At 45.6% G+C, this 20,135-nt stretch overlaps 1 protein-coding gene across 3 annotated transcripts; it reads right to left on the bottom strand.

The window, feature by feature from the left end:
• Positions 1-2,386: 2,386 nt before the first annotated feature.
• LOC119963695 (T-cell surface glycoprotein CD8 alpha chain-like) lies at positions 2,387-18,867 on the bottom strand. Of its 3 annotated transcripts, XR_005460129.1 has the most exons (8): positions 18,643-18,867; positions 17,818-18,138; positions 17,503-17,598; positions 14,799-14,909; positions 14,632-14,671; positions 9,263-9,311; positions 7,512-7,664; positions 6,938-7,272 (listed from the first exon to the last, which is right to left on the bottom strand). XR_005460129.1 is itself a non-coding variant. In XM_038793010.1 (7 exons), exons 1-6 carry the CDS (start codon positions 18,680-18,682, stop codon positions 9,266-9,268), a joined length of 654 nt encoding a protein of 217 aa, XP_038648938.1. In that variant the 5' UTR covers positions 18,683-18,867; the 3' UTR covers positions 2,387-2,557; positions 9,263-9,265. The 3 variants fall into 3 exon arrangements, 2 of the variants coding, with proteins under 2 accessions (XP_038648938.1, XP_038648937.1); XM_038793010.1 differs by lacking the exons at positions 6,938-7,272; positions 7,512-7,664 and adding an exon at positions 2,387-2,557; XM_038793009.1 differs by lacking the exon at positions 6,938-7,272 and having other exon boundaries at positions 7,518-7,795.
• Positions 18,868-20,135: the final 1,268 nt, after the last annotated feature.

Here is a 20,135-nt window from a genome sequence, read left to right as displayed (position 1 = left end):
CAGATTGTTGTTTACTGCAATGTTTAATCTCACAAAAGCTACATTCGACTCATTTCAGATTTGCCAGAATTCCAGAGTGGACAAGTCCCAGGCGCGGATTGGTTCTCACTATAGACAACATTTCTCAGGTGAAACAAAAACATCTACAAGGTTCTCAAATGATTCATAAATCCTGACAGAATGTGGAGAAGACATGTTTTGATACCATGTTAGATATTTTCAGGAATACAAAAAAAGATACAGACATATTTACAGTAAAATCCTAACTCCCGGATTGAATTCCTTGTCTCCCCGTGGTTAATTCCAACGATCCCCCATGAACCCCTCAAGTCCCTCTAACTCGCCCTTTCCCTCTAATTCCCTCTAATTCCCTCTAATTCCCACTCCCCCTCCCTCGAAATCCCTCTAATTCCCACTCCCCCTGGAAATCCCTCAAATTCCCACTCCCCTTTCCCTGGAAATGCCTCTAATTCCCACTCCCCCTTTCCCTGAAAATCCCTCAAATTCCCACTCCCCTTTCCCTGGAAATCCCTCTAATTCCCACTCCCCCTTTCCCTGGAAATCCCTCCAATTCCTACTCCCCCTTTCCCTCTAAATCCCTCTAACTCGCTCTCTCCCTCGAAATCCCTCTAATTACCACTTCCCCATCCCTGTAAATCTCTCTAATCCAGGGGTGGGCAAACTTTTCCGTGCAAGGGCCACATTCAGAAATTCACAATTTTGAAAGGCCGCATAGTATATTAATTAATAGTCCCGGTTGTAACCAATTAGTGTGCGGCATATACCTCAGCGCTTCCCCTGGCGGCATCCTGCCTTTAGCCCTCTTTTTCTCTACTTTTCAAAAATGGCGCTTCACCCGGTTATGATTCTGGGCGCCTCATATAGAACATAGAACACAGAACAGTACAGCACAGAACAGGCCCTTCGGCCCTCGATGTTGTGCCGAGCAATGATCACCCTAATCAAGTCAACGTATCCACCCTATACCAGTAACCCAACAGCCCCCCCCCCCCCCCCCCCCCCCCCCCATTAACCTTATTTAAAAAAATTTTTAATGACTTGACCTTGGTGGGCCGCATAAAGACCTTTGGCGGGCCGTAGTTTGCCCACCCCTGCTCTAATCCCTCATCTCCCTATGGCTAATTCCAGCAGCTCCCTCTGAAAATGCTAATGGCTTGGCTCTGAATAGAGGGATTTTTACTGAGACACAATGTGCCACACACCCTCCTAGGCACTGGTTTCTTTACCACATAAGAGGCTGGGGCTACACTCGGTTACAACGATCAGGAAGGAATATTGGAAGAATATAACCTTGCCCCCAGCTGAGTAAAACTGTTCCCCCCCCCCCACAATGTAATCACACTGCCTGCCCTCGAAAGCATAAAGCAAGGGGAACACTTGAACCATTCACTGCCATCTGACTTCATCATTCTACAATGCAATTACTGGGCAGCACGGTAGCATGGTGGTTAGCGTAAATGCTTCACAGCTCCAGGGTCCTAGGTTCGATTCCCGGCTGGGTCACTGTGCGGAGTCTGCACGTCCTCCCCGTGTGTGCGTGGGTTTCCTCCGGGTGCTCCGGTTTCCTCCCACAGTCCAAAGATGTGTGGGTTAGGTGGATTGGCCATGCTAAATTGCCCTTAGTGTCCTAAAAAGTAAGGTTAAGAGGGTGGGTTGTTGGGTTACGGGTATGGGGTGGATACGTGGGTTTGAGTAGGGTGATCATTGCTCGGCACAATATCGAGGGCCGAAGGGCCTGTTCTGTGCTGTACTGTTCTATGTCTATGTCTACTTGAGCAGATTCTGGAGATCAGGAAGTCTTGATTTGTGGACCCGACACTTCCCCTCCATTCCCTCTCTAACCCTCCCAACTCCCCCTCCAATCCCCTTCCCCCTCAAAATAACCCTCCAACCCCCACTCCCTCTCCAATCCCCTTTCCTCCTCCAACTCCACCTCCTACTCCAACCCCGCACTCCCCCTCGAACCACTCCAACCCCCCCCACTCCTCCTCCAACCCCCATTCCTTCTCCAACCCCCAACTCCCCCTCCAATCCCCACTCCCCCTCCAACCCCCCACTCCTCCTCCAACCCCCATTCCATCTCCAATCCCCCCCCCCCCCATCCAACCCGTGAACAAAGGGACTCTCAGTAATCCTGAAATTTCACAGCGCGCTGACAATCCGACACTAATGGGGGAAGTGGCTTTTCCTATTTCCACCAGGGATATTGACATGTGTGAAATGGCCGCTATCTTTACTCTGTGGCTGAATTCTTTAACACAGGGGTGGGGGGAGAGGGGGGGAGGGGTTTCGGGGGGGTGTGGGGAACACCTTTGTATTGGTCACAAATCCCCGCTCACGAACAAGGGTTGCAGTTGCAGCAAGATTATGACAACGAAAGGACAGTTTAATAGGCAATGGTGCAAAAAGATATATTGAAGGCCGAAGGGAGTCAGTTGTACGCCGAGTCCTGTGCCGTCTCATTGAGCTCTCAAGGGGTGCCGAAGAGGTGATTGAAGGATTCTGTGTTGAAGCGGACACGTTTGGAGACATTAACCTGAAGTAGGAAAAATCCTGTCAATATATACATGAAAAAAAACATAGGTGAGCGAAACAAAGACCTGTTCCCGAGGCACGTTCGCCTGTGGCAGACCCAAACCCACTTGTTAGGTGGAAGCTGACACCCAGAGAGGCGGCTGATACTGAGAGAGCGATGTTAGTTTCCCTTTCAGAGTGGGGTGGAAAAGGAGCTCTTCAACCTGACCTGGGAAGGACAGAGATTAGAGAGGTGGCAATCTCACTGCGTTTGTCACCCAGGTCCAATTTCCAAGGAATTTAAAAGCAAAATACAAATCCCAAGCCACACTGGACTCAAAATGCTAACTTTGCTTCTTTCAGTCTCCACAGGTTCTGCTGAGTTTTCCAGCATTTTCTGTGATTTTTATTTGGTGTCGTTGAGATTTACAGCACAGAAAATGGCCCTTTGGCCCACCCTGTCTGTGCTGGCCATCGAGCACCTCATAGAATCGTAGAATTTGCAGTGCAGGAAGCCATTCGACCCATCAAGTCTACACCGGCCCTTAGAAAGAGCACCCTACTTAAGCCCACGCCTCCACCCCATCCCCGTAACCCAGTCACCCCACCTAATCTTTTTGGACACTAAGGGCAATTTAGCATGGCATTGAGTTCCAGACTCTCACCTCTTAACTGCCTTCTGCAAGCCGCTATGTATCAAACAATTAAGAACAAGTCAAAGGAGAATAGAGCTGAATGGACCACCTATCATCAACCTAGGCACTGGAAACGACTAAGGCACATCCTACCCAGCCACCCCCCTCGTGAGTACCTAGGGTTTATGTGAAAATTGGGAGAGATGTCCCAAAAACTAGTCAGCCAACAGCCTGATATAGTTACACCAAATCATACCTTACAGTCAATGTGCTCCATCACCATTGTTGATATGTCCTGTCCCACCAGCAGCGCAGGCACATCAGAGGTACATAGTGGTGTACAGATGGGAGGGAATTGCCCTGCAATCCCTCCATGTTGACTCTGTAGCATCAGGTCAAACAGAAGCTTCGAAACCTCCTGTTTATTGCCAGCTCACTGCCCTCTGTCAGCTGATGAATCAGCGCTCCTCTGTGTTCAACACCACTTGTAAGAAGCATTGATGGTAGCGAGGGCATCAAATAGGACTTCAATGTCTATCATCAAGCGTGAATATGTAGCACCATTACTAACTGAGCTGCTCATGTCCTGAAGGACATATCTGCCTAATCAGGCCTGCGGTAGGTACTGAGGGAACCAACAAGAGGAAAAGCCAACAGACCTCATCCTCACTGATCTACCAATCACAGGTGCATATATAAGTGCATTGTTAAGAGTGACCAACACATAGTCCTTGAGGAGACCTAGTCCTTCCTTCACACTGAGGACAACATCCATCATGTTATGTGGCATTACCACTACGCAAAATGGTTTAGATTTTGAACACATCCAGCAGCTCAAATCCAAGCCCACATGAGACTTTGTAAGTCATCAGCAGCTGTAGAATTGTTTTCAACCATAATCGGTAACCTCATGGCCTAACATATCCCTCACCCTGCCATTACCATCAAGCCAGGCTGCCAACCCTGGATCAATGAGGAATGTAGGTGGCATGCCAGGAGTAGTGCCGGGCATACTTCAAAATGGCACGCCAACCTGTTGGTGCTACAACAGAGAACTATAAGTACGTTAAATAGCTGAAACATCATGTTAAGACAGAGCTAAGCAATTTCACAATCAACAGATCAGATCAAACTCTTCAGTCCTGCCACATTGGGTGGTGACTAATGGTGGACAATGAACCAATTAACTGGAGGAGGGATCTCCACAAATAACACCACCCTCAAATGATGGGGAATGCAGAATATTAGTGCAAAAGACATGGCTGAAACATTTGCAAGCACCTTCATCCAGAAGTGCCGAGTGGATGATCCATCTCAGTCTCCTCCTGAGGTCCCCAACATCACAGATGCCACTCTTCATCCAATTCGATTCACTCAACATGGCACCACAAAGTAGCTAAAGGTGCTGATACGACAGTTTCTGGGCCCTTACAATATCTCAGATGTATTTCTGAAGACCTGTGATCCAGAACTAACTGCATTCCTAGCCAAGCTTTTCCTAAGCAGCATCAACACTGGAATATTCCAGTTCCAATTTTCCAATTGCCCAGCCCTACCCTGACTACAAAAATCAGGATAAATCCAATTACCACCCCTTCAGTCTGCTCTCAAGCATCAAACTGTTGGAAAGTGTCATTGACAATGCTGTCAAATGGCACTTATACAGCAACAAACTGCTCACCAATAGGTTGGGTCATACCAGGGTTACTCAGTTGCAGCCTTGAATACAGTTTTAGTATAAATATGGACAAAAGAGTTGAAATAAGAGTGTCAATTCTTGACATCAAGGCAGCATTTGACTGCATGACATGGGAGAGAATTCTCCATTGCTTTATTTCATACCCATCACAAAGGACCGGTTTAGCTCAGTTGGCTGGATAGCTGCTTTGTGATGCAGAGCAAGGCCACCATTGTGGTTTCAATTCCTGTACTGGCTGAGGCTGAGGCTATTCATGAAGGGCCCGCCTTCTCAACCTTGCCGCTTGCTTGATGTGTGGTGGGGAAAGCAGCCTGTGGCCATCTGGGACTATGGTGACTTTACTTCTTTTAAATGATTGTGGTTGTCGGAGGCCAATCATCTCAGCCCCTGGACATCGCTGCAAGTGTTCTTCAGGGCAATTTTCTGAACCCAAACGTCCTCACCTGCTTAATCAGTTACCCTCCCTCCGTCATAAGGTCAGGAGTAGGGATGTTTACTTATATTTGTATAATGACCAGTACCATTTGCCATTCCTCAGATATTGAAGCAAGCCCTGTTACATGCAGTTATATACAGACAACTTGCAGGTTCCTTCCCCAAAAGTGGCAAGTAATATTCAGGGCACACGTGCCGGGCACAGACAGTCTCCAACATAATCAAATGTAACCACGTGCCTTGATGTTCAATTGAGTTAACATCACACAATCTCCTGCCATCAACATTTTGAGCATTATGATTGACCAGAAACACAACTGGATGAGCCATATAACTACCATGGCTACAAGACCAAATCAGAAGGAATCAGGGAATTCTGTGGTGAGTAACTCACCTTCTGACACACCAAAGACTTTCCACACCCTACAAGGCACAAGTCAGGAGTGTTGTAGAATACTCTCCACCTAGTTGGATGAGTGCAGCTTCAACAACACTCAAGAAACTCAACACCATCCAGGACAAAACAACCATTTTGATTGGCACCTAATCCAACACCTTAAAACATTCAATCCTCCAGCACTGGCTCACAGTGGCAACAATATGCGCTGCCTACAATTGCTGTGATGCAGCTCACCAAGGCTCCTTCAGCAGCACTTTCCTATTCTGAGGCATTTACCAACGAGAAGAACAAGGGCAGCAGATGCATGGGGACACCACCATGTGCAAATTCCCCTCCAAGTCACATAGAATCTTGATCTGAAACTATATTCCAGGAATAGAATACTGGAGCTCCCTCCCTAACAGCACAGTGGGTGTACATACACCACATGGACTGTAGTGGTTTAAGAAGACACCTCACCACCAACTTCTCAAGGTGATAAGGGATGGGCAATAAATCCTAGTCTCGTCAGTGACTTTCATATATCCCTTGAATGAATAATTTGAAAAATAAAATGGCTGGACTATAAAAGGGCCAATGTCCAAGTAGTTTGCCTTCTACCTTCCTGGCAGTTGCATAACATAATGACAATAGGCTTGTTGACTACCATTGCTTCAATCTGTATCAATTAGCCTACAACACACCCAGACACGTGGAAATCCTTAATGGTGGAGAGTTTTGGAAACCATAGGTCCAAAGACACCTGTTCCTCCTAGGAATGCTATATATACTTAGTACAAGTCATGTTCCATTTGCTCACACACTTTTTCAAAACGTCAAGTTTCTAAGAGCAAAGCTATAATCTATTAAACTGTAACAATTGTGAGTTCATCTGAGTAGTCCTGATATGCAAGAATATATGTTTATGTATATATCGTTATTTACACTCAAACTTGCTAAGCTGAGAAATTATAGGATAAATCCACTGCTATTCCTCAAGTTATGGCAAATTAAGCTCTAACAATTGTGTGTTCATCTGAGTAGTCCAGGTGTGCAAGGTGCAAAAATATGTATATATATCTCATTCCTTACACTCAAACTTACTAAACTGAGATACAATAGCATTAACTCACTGCTATTCCTAAAGCTATCAGTTACTTTCTAGAAACAGCACTTGTGTTTGATAATAGTCAAAATAGTCAAAATTGTTAAAAGCCAAACCAAAAACAAAGAAAAATCTTTTAAAATCCCTGATTGAATTTGCTGACGTTTTAAAGTTTATTAGTAAAGTATCACCAGTAGCATTGATAAAGAGTATGTCACAGTCTAACCACGTCCAAGGGCAACTGAGCAAAACTGAGCAGGGAGGAATGCCAATGTCGTACCCACTCCTGTCATTTTCCAACAGACAGGTCAGATTAAACTTGATCCCAAGTGTACATTTACAGACACTTTCCCTGATGCACAGTTTTAGAATTTTTGATAATTGAATGTTGATTATTAAAGCTCTGCAATCTTTAATCCAAATTCTTTTTGGAATTTTCTCGCTTCCTTCCTTGAGTTCTGCTGGGCTAAAGTTCCACAGTTACCAGGAATCTTTTTTTTTTAATTTAGATTACCCAATTATTTTTTCCAATTAAGGGGGCAATTTAGTGTAGCCAATCCACCTACTCTGCACATTTTTGGGTTGTGGGGGTGAAACCCACGCAGACACGGGGAGAATGTGCAAACTCCACACGGACAGTGACCCAGAGCCGGGATCGAACCTGGGACCTCAGCGCCGTGAGGCAGCTGTGCTAACCACTAGGCCACCGTGTTGCCCCTTTACCAGGAATCTTAACGAGTATTTTATCCTGAAGCCATTCTTCATTTGTGAAGTTAGGCAGTCAGGATTGACAGGTCAGACTGGAGACAACCACAGTTGAGTCTGATTGTGTATTCTTCCGACGTCAACTTGTGTGTCCATTCCAGCAGAGATCAGCTAGTAGAAATCAGCAGCAGTTAATTGGTTTAATTTCTTTTTCTCATTGTAAGCTTGGGGCACTCAGGCCAACTGCAGTAGCAAAAAGGAACGTAGTCTGTTGGCTAATTTCAGTAGTTTGGTTAGCTGTTCTGGGCGCAGAAGGGAAAATTTAAAAATAAAAAAAAAACACAAAGTACAAGCAGCCAAGACAGATTTCAGAAAAGTATATGACAAACCTGTGAGGGGGTGACAGATATGTTGAATTGGGGAAATACAATGGATTGGTGTACATGGACTTTCAGAAAACCTTTGTCAAAGAGGCCCACAGGAGACGACTTGAGAATTTAAAGAGTATGGAGCTCGGGAGGATAGCAAATTTAATTTAAAGTTTGTTAGAAGGAAAGAAACAGACAAAAGGAGTTGGGAACAGTTTCTTAGACAGTTAATATTGGGAAAATGAAGTTTCTTTGATTCTAACAGAAAGCTCCTCCTGACTTCAACCACCTACCCGGTCAGTTACTTAAGTTGAAATAAACAATGAAAAAAACGTATTGTCCTGCTTGACCCTCAGCTGAGCTTCTTCCCCTTCACCACTAAAAGAGTAAATAGAACCAGGAAGAGGCCATTCAGCCCCAGGAGCCTGACCCACCATTTAATGAGATCATGGTTGATCTGTGGCTTAATTTCTACCATTGAAAATGTATCCATTTCAACCATATCGCAAGGTCTTTGCTATTGAATTATTTATATATATATTGTTATTAGGTGAAGAGTAGACTTCACAGACGTACTCCTTTCTAGCATCCTGAATTCCTTCCTATACTTAACTTCAACTTGTCTCATACTCTGACATGCACAACCTGTCTAGGTCCCACTCATCCATTACCTCTGTCCTTGCTGACCTCTATTGATATCTTCTAATGCACTGAGTTCAAAATGCTTGTCCTCATTTTAAAATTCCCTGTCAAACATTTTTAATCTCTTCCAGTCCTACACCATTTTGCATCCTTTTTGTTTTTAAATTTAGATTACCCAATTATTTTTTCCAATTAAGGGGCAATTTAGCGTGGCCAATCCACCTACTCTGCACATTTTTGGGTTGTGGGGGCGAAACCCACGCAGACATGGGGAGAATGTGCAAACTCCACACGGACAGTGACCCAGAGCCGGGATCGAACCTGGGACCTCAGCGCCGTGAGGCGGTTGTGCTAACCACTAGGCCACCGTGCTGCCCTCCATTTTGCATCCTAATACATCACCCTTTCTCAGCATTGTTACTTGGTGGCTGTTGCCTCGGTCATATCTCAGGAATTTCCTCTCCCTTTTTGCCTCTCTGCTTCCCTACACACACATAAAATCTTCCTCAAAGTCTATTTTATTGATGAAGCATGTAATCAACTAATTTAATTATCAATCGGTGAAAAATCTTGGGGCATTTTAAGACATTGTACAAATTAAGGTTGTTGTTGGGATTTTGTGGACTGTATGAACCATTACAAAGTAATCTCAAAACTAGCCTACATTGCTGCATCTATAAATCATCTATGCAACACTAAGAACATACTTGCACTATATGCAGTGACATGGTTCTTTCCTTTTTGAAGTAGAGTACTTACTCGTTAATAGTATCCGTTTGGTGGTCTTCTAACCTCGTCAGCTACTGGTCTAGATAAATAATGAATAAAGAATTATGTTAATGCAAGAAACAGCAATTCTCTTTTTCTTGAATATATTATAATTTTGTAACTGACGTTGGACATTAATATGTCCCTGGCCTACAAAGGAAATAAGTTCCAATGCAAAACAACTGTGATTCACAATAAGATGGGCGTAGAAAAGACAATTGTCAGATTAAGGTGGGGGCTGACTTATTTTGTATATTGTAAATACTTATGTCACAACTTAATAAGTAGCTTTCTGAAAACGAAATGACCTATTGGTACAAGTCTATCGCTGAAATCGTTCAATAAGAACAAATTGCTTCACACCAAGCATCATTACTAAACATTCGCTGTGCATGTAAGTTATTGTTCACATTCCAGGGCTGCATTCTGGTTAAATGAATATTTCTGAAGTAACATATCTATTTTCTTAATACTAAACAATTGGGAAAATGCATTTGAAATTAAACTGATCACCACTTTTACGAGGTCTATAATACCTGTCCCACATCTGTGCTCAAATTGGTTAACATATGTAAAAATTAATTAAAGTTGGGCAATAAGAATTATTTATGCTTAAATTGAATGGATAGTAAACAGTATCTGTACTATTGATTAAATTTGGGTGTTTCCTGAATTAATCTTATTATGGATTCAGTTTTTCAAAATGTGATCTCAAATAAAGGAACTATGTTCTTAATTTAAATTTAAATTGAAAATGCATTGTTGGTATTTTTGTAAACCTATTTACCAAGAATAATATTTATCCTGCATTTTATTTTGTTAATGGGCCACATATCTTCTTAGTCTCTGACAAAGCTGTTCTGCAGAACACTGCTAAAATATTTCCTATGGCAGTGTAGCAATTGTATACATATGGAACAAGTAAAGCTCAATCGGTCTATCAAGCCAACATTTGTATAAACAACCTATTATGAACTCTTCTAATTTATTTTGATTGTCTGAAGGAATATTTTGGATAAATATATTCTGATTCCCAAAGACAATCAAGCAAAATTCCTGAACATTCTAACATCTCCATAATTCAGTTATGATTTATCACCTTACTTAGGAGCATCTGTCTCTGCTCTTGACCTTGGCAATATGTCCCATGGAGTACTTGATTGTTTTAATCTATACTCATCCATATAACCTTTAATACCATTCCCAACTAGATATGACTGATTTTGCATATAAAAAAATCCAAAAACTCAAATCGGACAGATTGTTAAAAAGTGTTCCCTCCAAATAAAATACTATGAACTAGATGATGTTCAAAAGTTTACAGGCGGGATTCACCGATATCTACGCCGATATCTTAATCAACGATCAGGCGGAGAATCCCATCCAATGCCCAAATCGGGGGCAAATCCTGTTTGACGCTGGTTTTCTATCTTCCGCCCTCTCCAAAATGGTGTAATCGCGTCACGCGCTGCATGTTGGCACGTCACCTGAAGGCTCTCCCCCGATGGGCCGAGTTCCTGACTGTGCGAGGGACGTGTGGTCTCAGCCCCTCCACAGTCGGCCGGGATCAGTGCTGCTGGCTGGGGGGGGGGGGGGGGGGGGGGGGGACTTCCACAAGGGCTGGGGAGACTGGTGGAGGGGGGGGGGGGGGGCGATAAATGTTTTGACTAAGTTGCTCATAATAACAGAAACTCTTCAGATTAGGTTTAGTCATATAACTGATATTCCATCATCAACTGTTTTAATAGAGTACAAAATATTGAACACTGCGCCAAAAATTCCGAATAAATATATGGCTGAAAATGGGATTGGACTTCCGGTGGTGGCTATGAAGGAGTACGTCACACATTTGGCGGCTCCCGCTCGGGTCGGACCTTTGGACCTTTTCCCCCGATTTTCTATCGGACTTGATTTGGCAAATTAATGGCAGAAGCAATTGTGGAATGGATTCCTACATCGGTGCGTGGAGAGGCGGACTAGAAGTGCTCGCAAAAGAAGAAATAAACGTACAGAGAAGGCTTGGGCTGAAGCTGCAGCGGGAGAAAGCATGGTGGACGACCGGGGTCCTGGCTTGTCGACCCAGTGGTCAACGGAGCAGTTGATGCAGTTCATTCAGGAGGGCTTCGCCAAGCAGAAACAGGAATGCTTGGACCCGATTAAAGAATTGATTGCGCGGCTGGAACGTAGACTGGATGCCCAAGACCAGGCAATCCAGGAAGTAGAGAAGGCGCTGGCTGAGCAGGAGGAACATCAAGCAGCGGTGGAGTTGGAGGTGGGAATGCTGAGAGACCAGCATACAAGGCTCCTGGAGAAGGTGGAGGACCTAGAGAATAGGTCTCATTGGCATTTGAGGGGACTGAAGGCGGACGTGGTAATGTTACAGGAGATGCATCTTTGGGTAACTGATCAGATTAGATTAAGGAAGGGATGGGTCAGACAGGTTTTTCACTCGGGGCTGGACTCTAAGACTAGAGGGGTAGCGATCCTGATTAACAAGCGAGTGTTATTTGAGGCGGGAAGAATAGTTGCGGGTGAGGGAGGCCGGTACATTATGGTCAGTGGGAAACTGGAGGGGTTTCAGGTGGTACTAGTGAACCTGTATGCGCCAAATTGGGATGATGTGGAGTTTATAAAGAGGTTGCTGGGGAAGATACCGGACTTGGATTTGCATAAGTTGGTCATGGGAGGGGACTTCAATACAGTTATTGACCCTGGCTAGACCGGTCGAGCTCAAGGACAGGCAGGGTGCCAGCAATGAGAAAGGAACTAAAGGGGTTTATTGGGGGGGGGGGGGGGGGGGGGGGGGAGTGGACCCATGGATATTTGGGCAGCCGAGAGTGAAGGAGTTCTCCTTCTACTCACACGTGCATAAAGTGTACTCCCAAATTGATTTTTTAAATTTTGAATAGGGCTCTACCGATGGGGGTAGTGGACACGGGGTATTTGGCGATCACAATCTCAGATCATGCCCCACACTGGGTTGACCTGCAGGTTAGTAAAGACAGTAACCAGCGCCCTGCACTGGAGGCTGGACGTGGGACTTCTAGCGGACAAAGAGATGTGCGGGCGGCTGAGGAACTACCTGGAAGTCAACGACATGGGTGAAGTTTCGGCGGTGGTCTGGGAGGCATTGAAGGCGGTGGTTCAAGGGGAACTGATCTCGGTACGGGCCCACAGGGAGAAGGCAGACAGAGCAGAGATGGAACGACTGATAAAGGAGATATGGCAGGTCGACAGGAGGTATGCGGAGACCCCAGGTGCAGGGCTTTTAAGGGAACGACGGAGGCTACAGGTGGAGTTCGGCTTGTTGACTACAGGGAGGGCGGATGAGCAGCTGAGGAAGGCGAGGGGGGCGATCTATGAGCATGGGGAGAAGGCCAGCAGAATGCTTGCACAGCATTTTAGAAAGAGGGAGGCAGCCAGGGAAATTGGGAAAGTAAAGGACGGGGATGGGAACCTGGTTGGAGACTCAGCAGGGTTGAATAAGGTGTTCAAGGAGTTTTACAGCAGGCTGTACGGGTCGGAACCCACAGCTGTGCCGGAGGGGATGAGGCACTTTTTAGGGGGGCTGAATTTCATGAAGGTGGATGGGGGGGGGGGGGTTGGGGGTTGGGTTGGTAGAAGGGCTGGGGGTCCCAATCGGTTTGGAAGAGATAGCAGAGGGTTTGAAGGCCATGCAGTCGGGTAAAGCCCCGGGGCCGGACGGGTACGCAGTGGAGTCTTATAGAAAGTTCTCTGGGATATTGGGGCTGCTGTTGATGAGGACATTCAATGAGGCAAGGGAGCATGAGGTGCTTCCCCCGACGATGTCACAGGCCACGATTTCATTGATCCTGAAGCGGGACAAGGACCTGGAGCTATGGGGGTCCTACAGGTCAATATCCCTATTGAATGTGGACGTCAAACTGCTGGTCAAAATCTTGTCCTCTGGGATTGAAGACGGTTCTGGACGTGATTTGGGGAGGACCAGATGGGGTTCGTCAAAGGTAGGCAGTTGGTGGCCAATGTAAGAAGGTTGTTAAATGTGATCATGATGCCTCCAGAAGGTAGGGATGTGGAGGTAGTGGTCGCAATGGACGCAGAGAATGCTTTTGATCCGGTGGAATGGGAATATCTGTGGGAGGTACTGGGACAGGTCGAATTTGGCGGGGCTTTATTGACTGGGTCAGATTGTTGTATCAGGCTCCTGCCGCGTACGGATGAATAGGACAACATCAGACTATTTCAGGCTGCATCGGGGGACATAGCTACTGAAATTCAATGCAGAAAAGTGCAAAGCGATACATTTTGGTGGGAAGATTAAGGAGAGACATGGCAAGCTAAATGGAACCGTTTTAAAGGGGATGCAAGAAAAGAGAGAGAGAGATTGGGGTGTTAGGTCACAAATCTCTGAAGATTGCAGGACAAGTTAACAAAATAATTCAATTCAAGCAAAAAGCGAAGAAACTAGAAACCGATATAAAACAAGAGCTTAGCTTGAGCCAGAGTACCCTATCCAATTCGGGGCACTTTATAAAGGAAGTGAAGGCTTTGGCAAGGATATGGAGGAAATCCACTAGAATACTTCTAGTTACGTGGGCACATTGGGATTTTTTTCCTTGTAATAAAGAACATTAAGGGGGATATTTTATAGAGTTTTAAAAATCATAAAGTGTTTAGATTCAGTAAATATAGAGAAACTGTTTCTAATACTGAAGCTCACAGGCCACACATTTAAGATAATGGCTAAAAAATACGGAGGTGACAGGAGTAAAAACTTCAAAACAGAACAAATAGTCCGGATTTGGATGACACTTTAGGTTGACGCTGGATTCGGACCCAATGGTAACATTCAGAAGGGAATTGGTTGGCTATGTGAAGGAGCAGAGCCACATGCGGAAGTGGCAAAAGAGCTGGTTGCGTCGAATGGCCTCTTGCTGTGCTGTAACATCGTCCGTGCGAACTATCCGCCTCTTCTCTCATCCTTCCCAAGTCTTGGTGAGATCTTGCACCATCATCTTCGGCCGGTCACCCCCCCCCAGCCTGTCGATTTCACAAACCACCTTCCCAGGCAATGACCTTTGACTGGCCAATTCAACTTGAGTTGAATTGAATCCTAATCAACAGTGTCATTCTCTTTGGCAACACCATTACACAGCCATTTAGCAACCTGCCTGTTACACCCCCCCCCCCCCCCCCGCACACACACACACACAGACCACCCCAACTTCCCACAATAGCCACTATAACCCAGAGTGATCCATCTACCTGAAACACTTCCAGGTGTTTCTGGGAGATATGACAAGGGGTCACATCAATGCGAATCTCTCTGTCCCGTCTCAAACTTCCTATTTAAAACAAAAAGAATCAAATGTACCGACCTCTTCCTAAATTGATGCTGGCAACGTCTCCGGCGGGGTGCTGGAAAACAAACAGAAGCAGCAGGTCAGATTGTGTCATATTAGCGATCAGGCTGATGTAACACACGGAATTTGAAGTTTCCGAATTTAATGTAAAGTAAATAAATAAACAAAACGAGAAAATGTACTTCTGCAGTAAACGATGGAGACGAGAATCAGTGCGAGGAGCAACAACAAAGTGCCGCCGGCCAGAGGAGCCCAGATGATCATGGCACAGGACAGCCCATCTTGGTGGATCACTAGAGTGGGTGAAAAAGAAAATCCATATGAAAAGAACGAATTTGTCACTTGAATGCCATGGGAAACGTCTCGAATATTCAGTTCAACTATTCAATTCTGCTGAGTGGAAGCAACGAAACATCTTTCAATAAATAGATTAATTGGGAGAGACTTCTCCAGCTTTAATGGTAATTTAAATGGTAATAAAATCCACAGCACCGAGACCATTCCACATCTCTACCTTTCGAAGCCCCGCCATATCAGAAAGCAGAGGCATAATATACTATATCAGAATTAGATTTTATGTGTTGTTTTTGGCTATGAGCAAGAATCCCCTGCAACAGTGAAATAAACCCAGATATCCAATCAGCCAAAGGCAACAGGTCGAGCGGCAAGGACATAAAGAGGATCAAGTGTGGGCCATTCGGCCCTTCGAGCCGCTCCGCTATTCAATGTTTGAACCACTTCAGCAATACCCCTGTATCCCTTGGTGTTTTGAATGTGTAAAGATCTATTGATCTCAGCCTTGATCAAACTCAATGACTGAGCCTCCTCTTGGGGGTTGGAGTGGGGTGTGAGGGTGGGGTGTGAGGGGAGGGGGGCGCAGAATTACTCTTATCCTGGTAAAGCAACGGCTGTTGACGGTATAGCAGAGGGACCTTTGGAGTAGAGCTTTGTAATATCACCCTGCACCATTCAGAAACCTTTTAATCCAAGTTACCTGACGATATATTTTTCAGCTGAACTGCTGTATTTAAAGTCGCTCCGATGAAACCTGAGTGCTTGGGTTAGAAAGGGGTGGTTGAGACACTCTATCAGGCCGGGGTTGACTTGCTCTGAGTGTGGGGTCTTGCCACATCAGCGCTGTAAGACATTCAGACATAAAACCCTGGTCCATTGGTGTTAGTGGATGGTATTGCTCATCATCTCCTCAATGTACTTTGTCGATTATTCTTTTTGTCTACTGTGTAAGTTTCCTTGGCCACAGAAAAATACTTTTCACTGTACTTCGGTACATCTGACAATCAATCAATCAATCGATCGATCTAGCCCGGCGTTGTGCCGCCTTGAAGTGGGACAGGTGGTCGGTGCAGACTCGATGGGTCGAGTGGCCTCCTTCTGTCCTGTAGGGATTCTATGATTCTATTCTATGATGTCGGGATACTGCTGTCTTGTCTGCTAAAACACAATGTGCTAACCGATTGACACTAAGGATCAAACGCAAAGATACATGGATGTACTGAGAGAGGAGAATCCTTAACTGGCAGCCCCTGAAATCCCGTCGCCTCACTCGGTTGGAATTACCCCCCCCCCCCCCCCCCTCTCTCAGGAAGAAAGAGCCGGTTAGGTTTCCAGGAGTGGGAGGTAAGGTGGCCTCACAGCGCCAGAGACCCGGATTCAATTCCCACCTTGGTGTCTGTGTAGAGTTTGCACTTTCTCCCTGGTCTAACCTGGCACAGGCTAGGTGGATTGGCCATGCTAAATTGCCCCTTAGTGTCCAAGGATGTGCAGGTGAGGAGGGGATGCAAGGATCGGGCGGGGGACTGGGCGCTCTTTCAGAGGGTCGATGAGCCTTCCGCACTACAGGGATTCTCTAATAAACTCTGGTTTCAAAGCGTGGTTCGGCACAAGCCCTTTACTGAATAGGGGCTCCAGCACAGGCCAGAGGTTATTTTGACAGGCCACCGCCAGCAAAGCCCAAACTTCAAATAATACCTGGCTGTTTTGGGGAATGAAACCTCTTACATAAGAAGCTTAAGCAAATAAATGCAATCTTCGAGAAACACACAAATGAAGGCTAACAGCCCATCCACATTGGGTGGACATATAAACCTATCTGTACACACAAGCAGCGAGACAGAGAGAACCATCTCTCCCTCACTTCAATGTTCCCTTGCATATTGACGCTAACATGGGGGTGGAGAATGGCCTTCTAAAGAGCAACTTGGTGAATGGGTTTGTGAACATTCCCACCGGGCCGTGGGTCGAGAGACAAAGCGGGGCACATCCCCCCAAGGTGATGATACATTAGGATAGCTGGAGTTACAATGAGGGAACTGACATCCGGGGAGAGAGAAGGTTCCAGGAGATTTAATGGTGCCAAAAATAGAATGACTGGGAAAAAGGACAAGTTCTGCTCAAGAAATCGGTGTGGATGGCTATTCCATTAAAGACGGCGGCTTACCACCACCTCCTCAGGGGCAATTAGGGATGGGCAATAAATGCTGGTGACCTCCACGTCCCAGGAATTAAAGATCTCACCGAGAGGGAAACGGGGATTGTGTGACATGCCTTTGCTCGGGGAATGGTTGAGAATTGACGCTTTGCCGCACAGATGTTGCATATTTTAAAGGTAAACATATATATTTAAAGCGAAACAGAAGATATGGGGAGATCGGCTAGAACGACGATGGCCCGAATGGCCTCCTTCTTTAACGTCTAAAGTTCCAGCAATCGACATGAGAATCTTCGAACTGGCATCTCGGAGGGTGACTTGAGAGGTAAGACTTATCCACCGTGTCTGAATTATAGTAATGGCTTCACCAATCCGCCCCCTGCTAAAAGCCATGTCATGTAGACTCCCACAGCCCGGCCAATTCGGGATGAACAAACCTGCTTTTGTTGGAGTCGTTTCTATGTTTTTCGGTGTGTTGACTGTTGTTTTCGTCGTGGTGCTGGTGGTCGTTAGCTTCGGGGTGGTCGCAGCCTCTGTATTTATTCAATAAGTCAAAATTAGGGAATAAAAGAGAGGCATAGATTTAGCCAGGTGTGACATATGGTGCAAAACAAATATAGGTCGGGTTAAAATATTAAAACAGAGGAACGCATCTCACACCTCCAATGAGTAAAACGTGAAGGTGACAGTTTAATAAATTCAAACTAACCATGTTTTTATTCAATAATGGCATTTTGACCACTTTTACTGACCTTCCACGTAATAGTCCTGGGGCTTGCCGAACGTTAAGGCCCGATTTTTCACCATTAAACAGTAATACTTCCCGGAGTCCTCCTTTCTGAAATCTTTCACCGTCAGGGTGACTTTTTGGGATGATTTGTCAGCACTGTATTTGTCTTTAGCGGCAGGATTTTGTGAACCGATGCCAGATATATAGACCAGGAATTCCGGGTTGGGTTTTTTGCCCTGTCGGAACCAGTGCACCCCCTCGTCAGCCATGAGCGAGCAGGAGATGGCAACTTTGGAGCCTTCCTCCACCCGTGTACTTTGTAGGGAAGCCTGTAGAATCGGGGCTGCAACAACAAAAAGTCACATCAAATACAGTAACATCAGTCCCCGTGCCCTCCTGGGGGAACCAATCCCATACGGTCACTTCAGGCGCGGGACGAGGGCCATTCGGTCCCTCAGGTCTATGCTAGATCACTGGGAGACATGCAGGGCTCTGAAGGCTGAATGGAGCGTGTTGATATCACTGATGGAAACTGACCGCCTTGAAAACCCGTCCCCACCCGAATTTATTCACGAATTCTCCGCCTGGTGAATTAGACAGAAGGTAATTCGCCCCTGGAAGGGATTGACCAATCAATCCCTGCTCTATACCCCCCCCCCCCCCCCCCCCCACAGAGCTCCAGTTTGTCCCTTTCCCAGCTTTCACCCTACAATAAGGTGCAGGCAAATCGCTCATTCCATCGAATTACATTGAAAGGCTGGACTAACTGTTTTTGTTGTTGGTAAAGTGTTGGTTTATTTCCCGAATGGCCGAGTTATCCCCCCCCCCCCCCCCAAGGGTCGCTTACTTGTCACTTGGAGGACGAGGAGGAACCCCAGGAGTTTCATGGCTTTGCGGTGAACGAGGGCACTTGAGACGGACGAGCCGATGTTCGTGGATCGCTTACGGCAGCGAGCGATCTCCGCACAGCTTCAGGACGTGAGGTCACCGTCTCCGTGGGCGGATAGATCAGGTATTTATTTTCTAACAAGACGAAGACCCTCCATAAACATTCCTATAGGATGAGTTTTTAGTCCACCATTCAGTCTGGGCACAATGGATCTCAAACGCCAGCGTTGGTCGCTCCTTTTATGTGTTCAGCTGTAACGGATACATTGACCTTACTGATCCACAGAGTTATTTCTGTCAGGGTAACAAGAAAGAAAGAAAAATGAGAGAGCGAGAGAGAGAGATAAAACCGCACATCAAGCAGGCGCCGAATGACGATTTTATATTAACCTATGTCCAAACCTGAAGTCAGATGATTTAAGACTTTGTGTACACAAAAGGACTTTGGAGCAGCCAGAATAGTTGAGGGAACCTTGCTTGAATTGGCCGTGTGCAGCTGTGAGGCACACACCACCTAAAATGGGTTACTTGAGTTACTTTATTTGAATGGGGGTATTGCTTGAACCATACCTCATTTGATGTTCGCTTGCTTGCATCAGTGTCAAAGCTCTTGCACAAATTCAGTTGCATTGACACATGCGGCTGTTCTAACACTTGGGCAGTACCTTAAATGGAGACTTTACTGGTGATTTCCGGAATTAACCGACGCGGTTTCCAGAGCACCGGGAATTAATAACGATTGCAGCGACATTCGTTGTGTTTACTCTGTTTTAATTGTGGCGTTTGATATTTGATATTAAGAGCTGTTGATTGAACAACTAACCCAACGCCAGACACACGCGCGAATGTGTTCAGCACCGGGCCGGGCCATACAAACCAAAAAGTGTGTCACATAGTAAAGTTGGAGCGGTGTGGAAATATGAGGTCTTCCACATGTGCGCAAGATCGAAGGTGTTGTTTTGCTTTAATTGTTTTATTTTCCATAGAGGGGGGAGTGCAAGGAAGGTTCACTAAAATAATTCCTGGCATGGAGGGATTGTCCTACCAGGAAAGATTGAATAGATTGGGCCTATGTCTAATAGATTATGCGCGCCCCCTAACAGTGAACGTAGAAACGCTTCGATTTATTTATGAAAATAAATTAAAGATGAGTGAATCCAAATATATATAACCCAGTTTCCAGGGTATGAATCTGCCAAGCCACATGTCACTTTGGTTATCTGGCCCACAGATAAGGACAGAGAGTCAAAATCGTATTCATTATAAATAGGAATTCAACCAGTTTATTATTTACTCCAATATCCCCATTGTAAGGCTGACTTGCAGCCCCTTCATTTATGCTATTGCATGTCTGCAGATCGCCAGTTGGGAGATGCTGGGATTGGTAACATCACTTTCTTCATTCGTCCTCCAGCAGGAAATGCTGTTAGGGAGAAGAATTGGGGGTAAAGG

The sequence above is a fragment of the Scyliorhinus canicula genome, chromosome 3 (assembly GCF_902713615.1).
Source record: "Scyliorhinus canicula chromosome 3, sScyCan1.1, whole genome shotgun sequence".
In the NCBI taxonomy this organism is placed as follows: domain Eukaryota; kingdom Metazoa; phylum Chordata; class Chondrichthyes; order Carcharhiniformes; family Scyliorhinidae; genus Scyliorhinus; species Scyliorhinus canicula.
This window is presented reverse-complemented; position numbering and strand designations above follow the sequence as displayed.

Bases quoted from the DNA above. Each gene is read 5' to 3' on its own strand.
- LOC119963695 (XM_038793010.1), bottom strand. From the start codon at position 18,682: ATGAAACTCCTGGGGTTCCTCCTCGTCCTCCAAGTGACAA. The intron at 14,672-14,798 runs GTACATTTTCTC...TTTGTTTTCCAG, and splicing joins CTCCATCGTTTACTGCAGAA to CACCCCGCCGGAGACGTTGC. The intron at 9,312-14,631 runs GTCGGTACATTT...TTATTTATCTAG, and splicing joins CAGCATCAATTTAGGAAGAG to ACCAGTAGCTGACGAGGTTA.